Source organism: Triturus cristatus, chromosome 6 (assembly GCF_964204655.1).
Source record: "Triturus cristatus chromosome 6, aTriCri1.1, whole genome shotgun sequence".
In the NCBI taxonomy this organism is placed as follows: domain Eukaryota; kingdom Metazoa; phylum Chordata; class Amphibia; order Caudata; family Salamandridae; genus Triturus; species Triturus cristatus.
The window spans coordinates 26,508,163-26,520,508 of record NC_140589.1 but is presented as its reverse complement, the minus strand read 5'-3'; the positions used below and the strand labels follow the sequence as shown (position 1 = coordinate 26,520,508).

Sequence of the window (12,346 nt, the reverse complement as noted above, 5' to 3'; positions counted from 1 at the left end):
CCATCGAAGTGGTTCCAAAGACTCAGAAGGGGCTGGGTTTCTATTCCCGTATTTTCCTCATGCTAAAGAAGTCTGGAGAGTGGCGACCTATCCTCGACCGGAAGGCTCTGAACAAGTTTCTAAAGAATCAGACTTTCCACATGCTTACACTGAGGGAAATTCTTCAGCTCCTCTCTCAAGACGACTTCATGTCGACAATCGATCTTCAGGATGCCTATTTCCATGTGCCGATTCTACCACGCCACAGAAAATACCTGCGCTTCCGTGTAGGCCAGAGAGACTTTCAATTCAGAGTCCTGCCCTTTGGGCTCCGCTCCGCCCCCGGGTCTTTACGAAGGTCCTCGCCCCGGTGGTGGCCTATCTACGATTGCGAGGCATTCAAATCTTCCCATATTTGGACGATTTTCTCATCAAGTCTGTCTTACCATCAGGCATCCTTAGACACTCAGTTTTGTCGGACTCTGTTCCAATCTCTGGGACTGTCCGTCAACACGCAAAAATCTCAGTTCACCCCAGCTCTTCACAGAACTTTCCTAGGCTCTACTCTCAATACCTCCATGGCCATGGCTTTTGTTTCCGACGACCGGCAGAAGTGGATCCTGAAGCTCGCAGCTCACATCAGATCAAAACGGTCCGTTTCAGTCCGCATCTTGAAATCCTTTCTGGGGATGGCGTCCTCCTGCATTTCTTTGATCCCACATTGTAGACTGAAGGGTCGTCCAATTCAGGAAGAACTGGACAAGCAGTGGCGTCAGGTGTCCGGTTCATTCAGCGACCGGCTCTTCGTCACCGCTCGCTTGGAACAAGCTCTTCGCTGGTGGACGCAACCTCGCAACATCGCAGCCGGCACTTCCTTCTTGGCAAAGGCTCCAGAGCTCGTCCTTACCACGGCTGCCTCCCTGGAAGGGTGGGGCGGTCACCTACAAGGATTGTCCATCAAAGGCAAGTGGAATCTGTCCCAACGTTCTTGGCACATCAACAGGCTAGAACTGATGGCGATCTTCCTTGCACTAAAATCGTTCCGCCTTCTGCTTCAAGGGGAATCCGTGCTTATTCAAACGGACAACACCACCAGCATGCACTATCTAAACAAGGAGGGCGGTACCAAATCGCCGCTGCTTTCCCAGTTTGCTCAGAAGATCTGGGATTGGGCCATACTCCATCAGATCACGCTAACAGCAGTCCACCTACCAGGCATTTCCAACATTCTGGCGGATTCTCTCAGCAGGTCCGCGTCATCGACCCACGAGTGGGAGTTGCATCAGCCGACTCTGGACTTCGTCTTCAGCCTCTGGGGTCACCCGGGCTTGGATCTCTTTGCAACTCCACAGAACAGCAAATGCCAGTCTTACGCAAGTTGGCTTCCCCACAGCGGGTCGTGCGGGAATGCCCTTTCGATGGACCGGTGCAAGATATTTGCCTACGCTTTTCCGCCAATCCCGCTGGTACCTCGAGTGTTGTGGAAAATGCGGAGACAACCATGCCACATTCTCCTGATTGCTCCCCAGTGGCCTCGGCAGGCATGGTTCTCGGAGTTACTGCTCCTCTCACAATGCGAGCCCATCCTTCTTCGCCCCCGGCCGGACCTTCTCACGATGAACAACGGTCGGATCTGCCATCCGAACCCCAGTTCGCTCAAATTGTCGGCCTGGAACCTGAGCACCTTGAATTTGCTCACTTAAATATTTCACCTGCCTGCAGAGAGGTTCTTGCCAGGGCGCGGGCGCCTTCCACGGTGAAGACCTACAAACTAAAGTGGAAACGCTTCTGCCATTGGTGTTAGTCTGCTAACATCCACCCAGTGCACGCCTCTCCAGCACAAATTCTGCCTTTCATTTTGCAGCTGGCACAGTCAGGACTTTCTCATTCCACTCAAAGTCTTTTTGGCAGCAATTTCTCGTTTTCGCCAGGATGGCTCTTCCGCTCTCTATTCGTCTAGAGTGATTCAACAGTTCTTTAAGGGATTGTTCCGGATGTTTCCACCCATTCGGCGTCCCCCGCCCACATGGCATCTTAACATCGTATTGGCGCAACTTATGAAGGCGCCTTTTGAGCCAATCCACACAGCAGATTTTAAATTCTTGCTGCTTGCTCTGACTTCCTCACGTCGAGTGAGTGACGTTCACGCCTTCACAATCCAGCCTCCTTTCCTCCAATTTAAATCGGACTGTGTTATCCTTAGAACTAAATAGAAAACACAACAATGGGGGAGGGTCCAAGGGAGAAAAGTTTATAGACTTGAAAGATAGTAATACTCCAATCAAGTTTACTACAAAACACAAAGAACTATCTTGGGTCTAATAGTGAACAATGATCGCAAGTGACAGAGGTTAGTCACGGTAAACTCCCACTAGGAAAAATCCCTTTATAGGACTGGAACCCTCACTCACCCTAGGTGACATGCTTCATCATTGAGTTCTTTCTCCCGATGGAAAAACCTAGTTCCACCGAGGGCTACAACCCCCTCACTGTGAGGGAGGAGTCCAGGGATGTTATATGTAAAGATAAGGCTGTATACAAAGGAGATCCTTTTTAGTCCCTTATGCGGTGAGTGAAGTGAGAAAACAGCAGTGCAAACAATAAGCTAATTTGGGAAAAAGAGTGTGGTGAAGTTAAAACTGAGTGGTGAGAAACAAAATATTTTATTTTGTAGGTTTCACCATCAGGGTTAAAAAGCAGTGCAAATAGAGCAGTATAGAGCTTTAAACTGCTCGATGTAAAAGGTCAATATGTTTCAGCCCTATTGATCTGTAGAGAAGTATCCTGGCTTTCTTCAGGACCGTGTGTAAACAATAAGCTGCTGCTATTTGGTGCTCAGACGAACAAACAATAAATTTTGATACTACACCAGTAATCAGTTCATATGTCTTCGGTATTACTGGGTATATCCAAATTAGTTGGATATCCACCCTCACCTCAACCTGGTAACAACTCAGGGAAGGGGGGCCCCGCTCTCTCCGTCGGTATCCCGGACGGTCATTGAGCTGGAACGGTCAATCACTTTACTGACATATCCATCTCGTTTTTATAGTCCAAACTCCAGCCAATCAGGCGCAAACACCCTCTAGAACCTTCTCCTCAGAGGCTCAGGCCCTCAGATTTTCGTAGCTCAAGAATGACAAAAGAGTCTTATGAGGAGAAGAGAGCCTCTGAGGGGAGGAAGGGTGGGTCGCATGTGAATCTATGAAAGACACCAATACTGGAGAACCACAGTTTACAGGTAAGTAACATTTGTTCTTCCACTTCATTTTTGCCAACAGATGTATCAATTTGTTTTCCTTTATTGCCTTTCTCTGTTTCTGATGAACCTTTAAGTCCGTGTAGACCATCCTAGCAGTGTTTGATCCAGTCTGTTTGTGGTCACTGGGCCACGTATTCTTGTGTAATCATTCTGCATTAGAAATGATACTGCAGGTTTCTCCAGCTGTACATTTCCCTTCCTTTGGTGGAGCACCTTCTGTTGCCATGGGTTCTCCTGTCCTCGTCCAGGCTCCTTGAGCTCCTTGAGCCCATGGTTCTCTCCTAAAGATTGAGGATCTGGGCAAATAAGTGGTTTCCATTCAGAGATGTATACATTTTCCCTCTCGCTTCTGAAGCACATTGTGCATCCTTTTTTCCTTATTGGCTCTTTTCCCCCCAAATTTAGTTTGTAGCTCTTTCTAGTGCTTCTGTTTGAGACTCGCAATATTTTTCTCATTCCAGTATCGAGCTGGTCAACATCATTCCATAGAGCAGATTGAACTTTGTGAAATTTCTTCAGTCATACGTCAGATGTTGTTTCTCGCCTCTTTGGAGTTCTGAGACTAGTGCATATCTTTTTTCATGAATGATTCTTCTTTCATGGACGTTGTGGGAGTTTGAACGGCCGCTGAGATTCATTGCTTAATTTAGCGGAGTTGCTCTGATCCATTAGGTCCAGGTTCTTTATCCCTTTTCCTGTTCTTGTTTCACTTAACTAAAACCCTAGATGTAGCTGCACAGGTTGGGCAAACCCAATCTAAGAAAAATTCGGAAACTTCAACATCAAGACTCAGTCTGTGTGTCCTATGTCAAAATGGTCATCAAAGTATCTTTAATATTCCAGAGTGGATCTCCAGATTGATGGAGGCAAGAGGAGCCAGTGATCCTGCTGACATGTTTACCCCTCCAGCCAGCAGAGCCTGGATCATTGAATGATGCTGGGATTGTGCCCAGAGTTCTTCAGCAAAGTAGACTACACGGAACATGTCTGTTTTGACACCTTTCTCTCAATTCCACTAAGCACCCCAAATGGAGGCCCAATCCAATGTGACAGACCTCCAACACCTTTAGGGCTGCAGATTCTACCTACATATTTTACAAAGGCTTTCTAATTTTCTTTTCATAAGTTAAATCGTTAACATTATAATGGGTTTGAGGATTCCACTGAAGCAATAGAAATATAAAAGATGTGACTCTGATAGAGGCCCATGGTGACGAGCTACTATGATCTGACGGGTATATAACTTTTTCTTTCACATTAGTGACTATTGTACTGGTAGACCAAAATGGCCCCTTACTTGGATTAACCTACCCCATTGCCAGGACTTGTCCAAGTGGCTTTATTCTCTTTGTAGAATGAGATGTAAGACTGGGGGTCTGGCTGCCAGTGGTTGTGCATGGATGACTCGGCCTGTGAGACACTTGGTAGCACTCGTCCTACAAATGTGTGTGTATGTCTGTATATGGGGTTGGGGAGACGGAGATGTGCATACTTATATATGTAAATATAATATGTATATTTAATATGTACTTTTCTTAACTATTTCATGCTGAACAATTATCCGTTTTGAACAGAGGGTGACCAGTACAAGTCATTTAGGCAATAGGTGTCTTTTGTGACCATATTCACCACCTATATTCTTCCTCGACTGCAAGTTCCTTGTCCCCTAAAATGTTCACTTCTGCTATGTCACCCTGCTTCGCTTCCCCCTGATCTAGCCATGAGAGCTGCAACAGTCTTAAACAACCTCATTTGCCAAATGTGTCCTTACCTATAACGTTTTATTGCAAGTTCTGTTTTATTGAGTTTTAAAACAAACCTTTGAACAATATCAATGCAACCATTCCAGCTGTTTACATTTGCAGTAGACATCCCAGCTATACCATACAATGCCATTGCGGTCCACGGGGCTCGCCCCAAAAAGTGAAACATTAGTGTCCATAGTTAATATTCAGTATATTATTCTCCAGTGATGCTTACATAAAACTTAAGAAAGGAGGGAATATTGTGATCTGTTTCAAACGCCTCCTCAGCCTCTCTGCATTAGCAATTACACTTTCTAGAAAGTGTTAAGATTTAGCATTGCTGATGAAAATTTAAATCTTAGGATTTTTCCATGAGTTATTTGCAGCTTAATTACTTTTTTGTTCTTTACCACTACTAATTGTACCTCATTTTGCTTTTATTCAGCAACATCATCCATGAAGACCTTTGCAGGAGAAACTTCACTCTGCCCTGGCTGTGGGAAAGCAGTCTTCTTTGGTAGGTAGTGCAGCAACAGTCCTAGCAAAATGTTTCTAATGAAATATCTGAAGTACTTTTTAGTTTCTGGTCCCACAGTGCAGCTGTCTGCTAAACTTGATGATACCAATTTTATAAAAATATATAGTGGGTTTTTGCCTCAACCCAGGGATCTATTGCTATTGGCTGTTTAGTGTAATATTCTGCCTTTATTGGAGTGTTTGCATTGAAATGCATGAGGGGCTATGTTGCATCTGAAAAAATACCCACGCTACTTTCATTTAGTCATCTCATACATATATTGTATGAATACAGCAATCCTTTTTTGTGGTTTTGGCCCAGACAGCGTTAACTGTTCAGCCAAGCTCATGCAATCAACTATTCATACATCTAATATATACATACTTTTCCAGCATTGGACGTTTCATCGTTCACCACGCTTTAAACATAGCAGAATAATGGAATTCCTTTGAAGAAGACATGAAACCATGCCACTTTAGTAGCCAATTAACTCATTGGAACGTTCCCAAACCATGTCCTTTATAGGCCTCTGGGCAGGGTACCCACTCTCTTTGAGTCTTGCTGCATTCTTTAACCAGGCTTATACTCCTTATGGTAATACACCCATCCTTTGAATTTACAGGCTGATGACTTGTAAGAAATAGCTTTTCTTGCCAAACAATGACTGACTCACCTCAACAATCCTTGGTCCTGGCATGTTTCATGCGGGAAAGCAGTGTTTTTGGATGATCCACGCAATGACTTTTGTTTACTGCTTTCACCAACAGTATATAATATATGCTTGACACTTTCATCAAAACCAACAACCCTGAATGACAGGGTAAGGTTGTTTACTCACATGACTTAAAAAGAAAAGCGCTAGTGACCAGATCTCATCTCATGAACCCTATTGAGGTACTTCTCAAGAAGTTAAAAGGGCACAAAAATGACTGTTCGAAGGAAAGTGTCCTGCAAGACTCTCTGACACGAAGCAGGGCATGTTTTCCCAGCAACTGTTAGATTGTTCCATCATGACCTCTGCCAAATCCATCACGTTCGCAGCCCGCACCAGCGGAAACATCAGCTGCGTCTGTTGTCACTTCCTCCACCACTGAACCCAGTTCCGCATGTGGATACAGACCGGAAGGAGAACTCCTGGAACAACCGAGGACAAGATTTTATTTGTAACCTTATTTGTTTTTTATAACTTCAGGTTACATAAATGTAAAACATTTGTATGTTCAATAGCAGGTGTGAGTGTAGATATATATGTTCGGCATACTACTGCCATCTAGTGTTGGGTTCGGAGTTGTGCAACTTGTTTTTCTTCGAAGAAGTCTTTCGAGTCATGAGGTAGTAGTGAGTGACTCCTCGGTGATATTGTGCATGGGCACCGACTCCATTGTTAGATTGTTTTCTCTCTGCCCTCTTCAACTCTGTTCTCAAGGAGTCTTTGGCCCTATCCTGTCTTTGACAGTATAGTGTATCTCGATCGCGCTTTTCTATTACTGCCCCGCTTTAAAACCTTCGTTGGGTCGGACATCGACCGATCGCCCTTCGGGGCGCAGCCTGTCTCAGGCCTTCCTTCAATGTGCACCATCAGTATGGAAGATGTGTTCCTGGTGGAACGGACACCATTTAGATTTTGCCTATATTGTCACACCAAATAGCTGCACATCGACCCACACCAGGTGTGTAACCTTTGCTTGTCGCCCAATAACTGCAAGGCTGACCGACGCCTACAAGTCTTTCAGATAAAAAAAACACTTCGCAATTGAAGGGCGCGTTGACTTCAGATATCTTGCCGCAATGAAGATAATACTCCTGACATTTTCGATGAGGAGAACACCCAGGAAGAGCCTACTGCCAAAGAGGAAGAAGGGGCGTTCTCCGTCAAAGAGATCTCAGTCTCTGATGTGGAAGAGGAACTGGAATACACCCTGCCACCTGGGCAGCACATGAGTACTGTCGCCCCAGACCCTGCTCCAACCAGAAAGACTTCCAAAACTCACCCTTTCCATTTCGATCACCCCCCTTCGGCCCTGGAACTTTAACGTCCACCAAGGCTAAGTCCTTGGGTTTGACCTCCTCGGATCGAGCACATTTTTTGGTCTCTGTTAAACCTTCGGGGCCTATGAGGCAACTGGCTCCATCTACTTCAGTGCCTGACAAAAAAAATTCCAAAGCCTCTATTCCAAAACCCCCAAAGCAATCCTCCGTTTCAACGTCCCTGGTTGAGCCTATACTTGAAAAAATTGACGTTAGACAAAGAAATATAGCCTCTCCTCCACCAAAGAGGCAGTTAACATTTGAGGAGGAATTGGAGGTTCCTATACTTCTCAAAGAGGACAAAGCTACTAGTCCTACACACCATCCTCCACCAGCACCCTCCTCCACCTCTGCCAGCATCACCACTTCAACTATCCCCTCCGTCTCCACATGGAGATGGAGGGAGTGTTCTCCAGTATTGGGGTGTCTTTCATAGATTCACATGCTTGAATATTCCCCGTCGTCGGAGTGGGAGTCCCACGGTAAATAATATAGCAATATATACAGCCATAATATATATATATATATATATATATATACACATATACATAAGTAATCATATAAAACAGAGATATAAGTAATAACATCAAGAATGTCCCTATATGAAATTTCCATAGAGATACATGGAAAGAGAAAAAAGACATTCGTAGTCTATCTCTGTCATTATGTTAGTCCGAACTCCGGCCAATCAGGCGCCAGCTCCTCTCTAGGACCTTCTCCTCAGAGCTCCTCACCTCAGATTTTCTACTGCACGTCGTGTGAAAGGGAGTCTCCCTGAGCTCTGCTCAGTTTTTTTCTCTTCAGGATGACTTCAAGTAAGAAGTCTTTGTTTAGACCTTGTTCTTTTGTGGAAAGCTACGTTATTCTCAGAAGATCCACACAGTAAGTGTATTTACTGTCTTTACCCTACCTTGAAGTGGGTGAATGTAAATTCTGTAGAATTTTTTTTCTACAAAAACTCTGAAAGACAGGGAAGGCCGTCTCTTGTTGTGGCTCCAGAGACTTAAGGATAAAGATGAAGTAATTTTCTGAGGTAGAAAACTTTACTTCTGGCCGTTCCCACACAGCCTCAAAACGCAGTAGTGTACAGGAGTTACCTACTCCTTTCCTTAAAAAGAAGAAAATGTCTGACTATGACATCTGCCACTTCTTCTTCTTTGAATACTGCTGTGTCGCCCACGAGACATAGTTCTCAGGCTAGTGAGGTTTTTCAACTTTCCAGTTTTTTCAATACGATGGCTCCGTCTACGATGGCTCCGTCGACGATGGCTCCGTCGTCGGTGGCTCCGTCGACGATGGCTCCGTCGGCAATGAATCTTTCGATGGTGGTTCCGTCGACGATGGTTCCGTCGACGATTCCGTCTACAAAGATCTCTTCAATAGCCTTCTATGCCTCAGAGCCCGTCGACTGCAGTCTCATCGGTAAAAAAAAAAAAAAGACGACTTCTGCACAGAGGTCATTAGAAATCCAAATCTCTTCGACATATACAGCGACTACTTCGTCCTTTGCTGCTGTTCCTTTATTACCATTACCACCGAGTACTTGACAAGATATGTTGGGTGAGGTTATATCGGTGGAGGATTCCCGCCTTCCTTCACCATTGTTTTACCACTGACTCAGATCAAGATTCAGAAGAAAGTTTAGCTGAATCGGTTGTGACAACTATAATCGGCGTTTTTTCCTTTATCACCACAAGTGTCTGTGGTTCCGCTTACTCCAGTGGTGCCAACAACTATATCGGAACCGGTACCGGCTCCAATACTTTCTGTGGTAATACCTACAGTACCGCTGAGACATTCTTCAACTCGGACAATACCTCCTCATGATACTGAAGAAGAAGAAGAAATTCCTCAGGACAGGGAGGATGGTGAGATTCTCGATGATGCTGATGATGATGATGGTATGGCGGAGTGGGATAACTATCATGCCCAAACACCATCTCCCTCTCCGGTGCTACCTGGTGACTCACCACCTGTTGATATGCAAGTTCCACCAGTTAAGGGATAGGACAGCACTAACGTTCAAATTAACGAAGGATTATTTCCTGTACGATTTCAAAGATCAGCCTGTTAAACGCATACAATCCCTATAATCGAATTTATTGGGGAGGAAGGCAAAAAAGATTATGGAGGCCTCATAGTCTTCCAGCACGGGTGCCTAGATTGGAGAAAAAGTACAAATCACCATTAGGAGCACCAGCGTGCCTCACTGGTCAAGCGAAGCCAGATTCTGTAGTCACACAGGCAGCGCAACGCCGGGCTAGAAACCCTGCATCTACGATCACTGCACCACCTGATCGTGGTGGATGTCGTTTGGATGCCATAGGGTGAAAATTCTCTTCGATGGCTTCCACCATGGTGAGAGCGGCTAATGCTTTGGCCATCCTGGGTCGTTAGGACCGTCGAGTATGGGCGGATATGTCAACACTAGTTGAGCAACTGCCGGAACCGTCAAAGACCATGGCATATGACGAAGAAGAAGAGGTTTTATTCGGAGATCAGGTGGATGAAGCTCTCCAATCGATAAAGAAAGATACAGATACTGCTCGCTCTCTGGGCACATTGCAATTTTGATAACAACCCTTTCGGGGTGCACGCGGACGCGGCACCTCCTCTAATTTTCGAAGAGGAATCAATCAATATCGACCTTATAACCAGGGTTCAAACCGATATTCCTCTAACCAACAGCAAACTTCTCGACAGCAGTCTTCCAAGACTTAGAGGAAAATCCTCTTACAAGGGTTACACTCCTAAGAGATATGACTTCCATCAGTCCCAGAAAATTGGAAATCGAATCTATCGGTACTATTTTCAATGGTCCTCCATACAAGGAACCGTTGGGTTTTGGAAATTATAGAAAGAGGTCACACTTTGGAGTTCATCGAATTCCCTCCACCCACACCACCTACCGGACTGCCACCGGCTCATATCAAAGAACTGTTACAACAAGTTCAATTTCTATAACACAAGGGAGCCATAGGAGTAGTACCAAGATTTCAAAAGAGGGAAAGGATTTATTCCCGATTCCTCCTTATCACCAAAAGGAAGGGGGAATGGAAGCCCATTCTAGATCTGAGGGCTCTCAGCAGGTATCTAAAGAAACATTCTTTTCGTAGGCGAACGCATGTAGAGATCTTGCGATTATTTTCACAAGGAGATTTCATGGAAACAATCGACCTCCAAGATGCATATTTACATATCTCCATACTACGACAACATCGGAAATTTCTTAGTTTTCGAGTGGATCGAGGGGATTTTCCAGTTCGAAGTTTACCATTCGGACTACGCTCGGCCCCTCGAGTGTTTACAAGGGTGCTAGCCCCTGTGGTAGCGTCCTACGTTCCAGGGTGTTCAGATCTTTCCATTTCTAGACGACTATCTCCTAAAATCACAATCGAAAGTTCAACTTCTACAACACACACATCTTTGACAGGAGGTGTTTTCGCGCCTTAGGGCTCTCCATAAATACCACAAAGTCCCATCTACTGCCTTCTCATCGCACGGATTTTCTGGGAGCAACTTTAGACAGTGTCAGCAAGGGCACTTCTCTCCCAAGACAGTCTTCAAAAAACAAAAAAAAAATAAGTTCTTCGACTGGTAACCCTTATCAGATCAAAAAGACCCGTTTCTGTAAGAATATTGAAGTCCTTTCTGAAAATGGCGTCATCATGCATTGCATTGATCCCTCATTACAGATTACAGACACGCCCCATCCAAGGAGTACTGGATGTCCAAGAACACCAGGTTACAGGTTCTTTAAACGATGTTGTAAACGTCACAGATCGGATGAAGTTGGCGCAAAGGTGGTGGACGCAACCGTTAAATCTAACGGAAGGCATTTCTTTTCTGACAATGGTACCAGACATGACAATAACAGACGCCTCTCTGGAAGGATGGGGTGCTCATTTGGAGGTTTTATCAATAAAAGGAAAATGGTCAATATGTCAAAAAACCTGGCACTTCTACAGGTTGGATCTCATGGCTATATATTGCTGGCTCTCAAAGCTTTTCATCCTTTAATCCAAGGAGAATCAGTCCTGATACAGACAGACTATACAACCTGCATGCACTATATAAATAAGCAGGGCAGGATAAAATCTCCGAAACGGTCTCGACTAGCTCAGTCGATTTGGGATTGGTCTGTCAACCATCGCATCACGATATGCAGCAGTTAATCGACCGGGGGTATCCAATATCCTGGCGGATTCCCTGAGCAGGTCCTCCTCATCGACCCACGAATGGGAGTTGCATCAACCAACTCTAGAGAGGATATTTCAACGATGGGGTCGCCCACAGCTGGATCTCTTTGCCACACTAGAGAACCGGAAATGCCGAGATTACGCAAGCTGGCATCCCCACAAACGATCTCTGGGCAATGCCTTTTGATGGACTGGTACGATCTGTTTGACTACGTTTTTTTTCTTCCCCCCCAATCCCACTCGTACCTCGAGTTTCTGTGGAAGATGCGGAGGCAACCTTGCCATCTACTTCTATAGCCCCCCGTTGGCCTCGGCAGGCATGGTTCTCAGAACTACTCCTACTGTCTCAATGCGAACCAATCATTCTACATCCTCGTGCAGATCTACTCACGATGGACAAGGGGAAAATTTGTCATCCGAATCCCTCCTCACTGAGCTTATCAGCTTGGAACCTGAGCACTGTCAATTTCCCATTTGGATATTCCACAGGACTGTAGAGACATTTTAGCTCAGGCGAGGGCTCCTTCTACGGTGAAAACGTACAAATTAAAGTGGAAAAGGGTTCTCCACTGGTGTGCATCTAATGGGGTGCACCCGTTTTCACTCGACACCAGAA

At 45.2% G+C, this 12,346-nt stretch overlaps 1 protein-coding gene across 1 annotated transcript in view; it reads left to right on the top strand.

Annotated features, from left to right (window-relative positions):
• LOC146813672 (cysteine-rich protein 3-like) overlaps positions 1–12,346 on the top strand; it is a 596,787-nt gene that overhangs the window by 359,681 nt on the left and 224,760 nt on the right. Inside the window, exon 4 of the mRNA XM_085610169.1 lies at positions 5,432–5,503. Within this exon, the coding sequence (XP_085466295.1) occupies positions 5,443–5,503 (61 nt within the window). The 5' untranslated portion in view covers positions 5,432–5,442. The remainder of the gene's footprint in view (positions 1–5,431; positions 5,504–12,346) is intronic.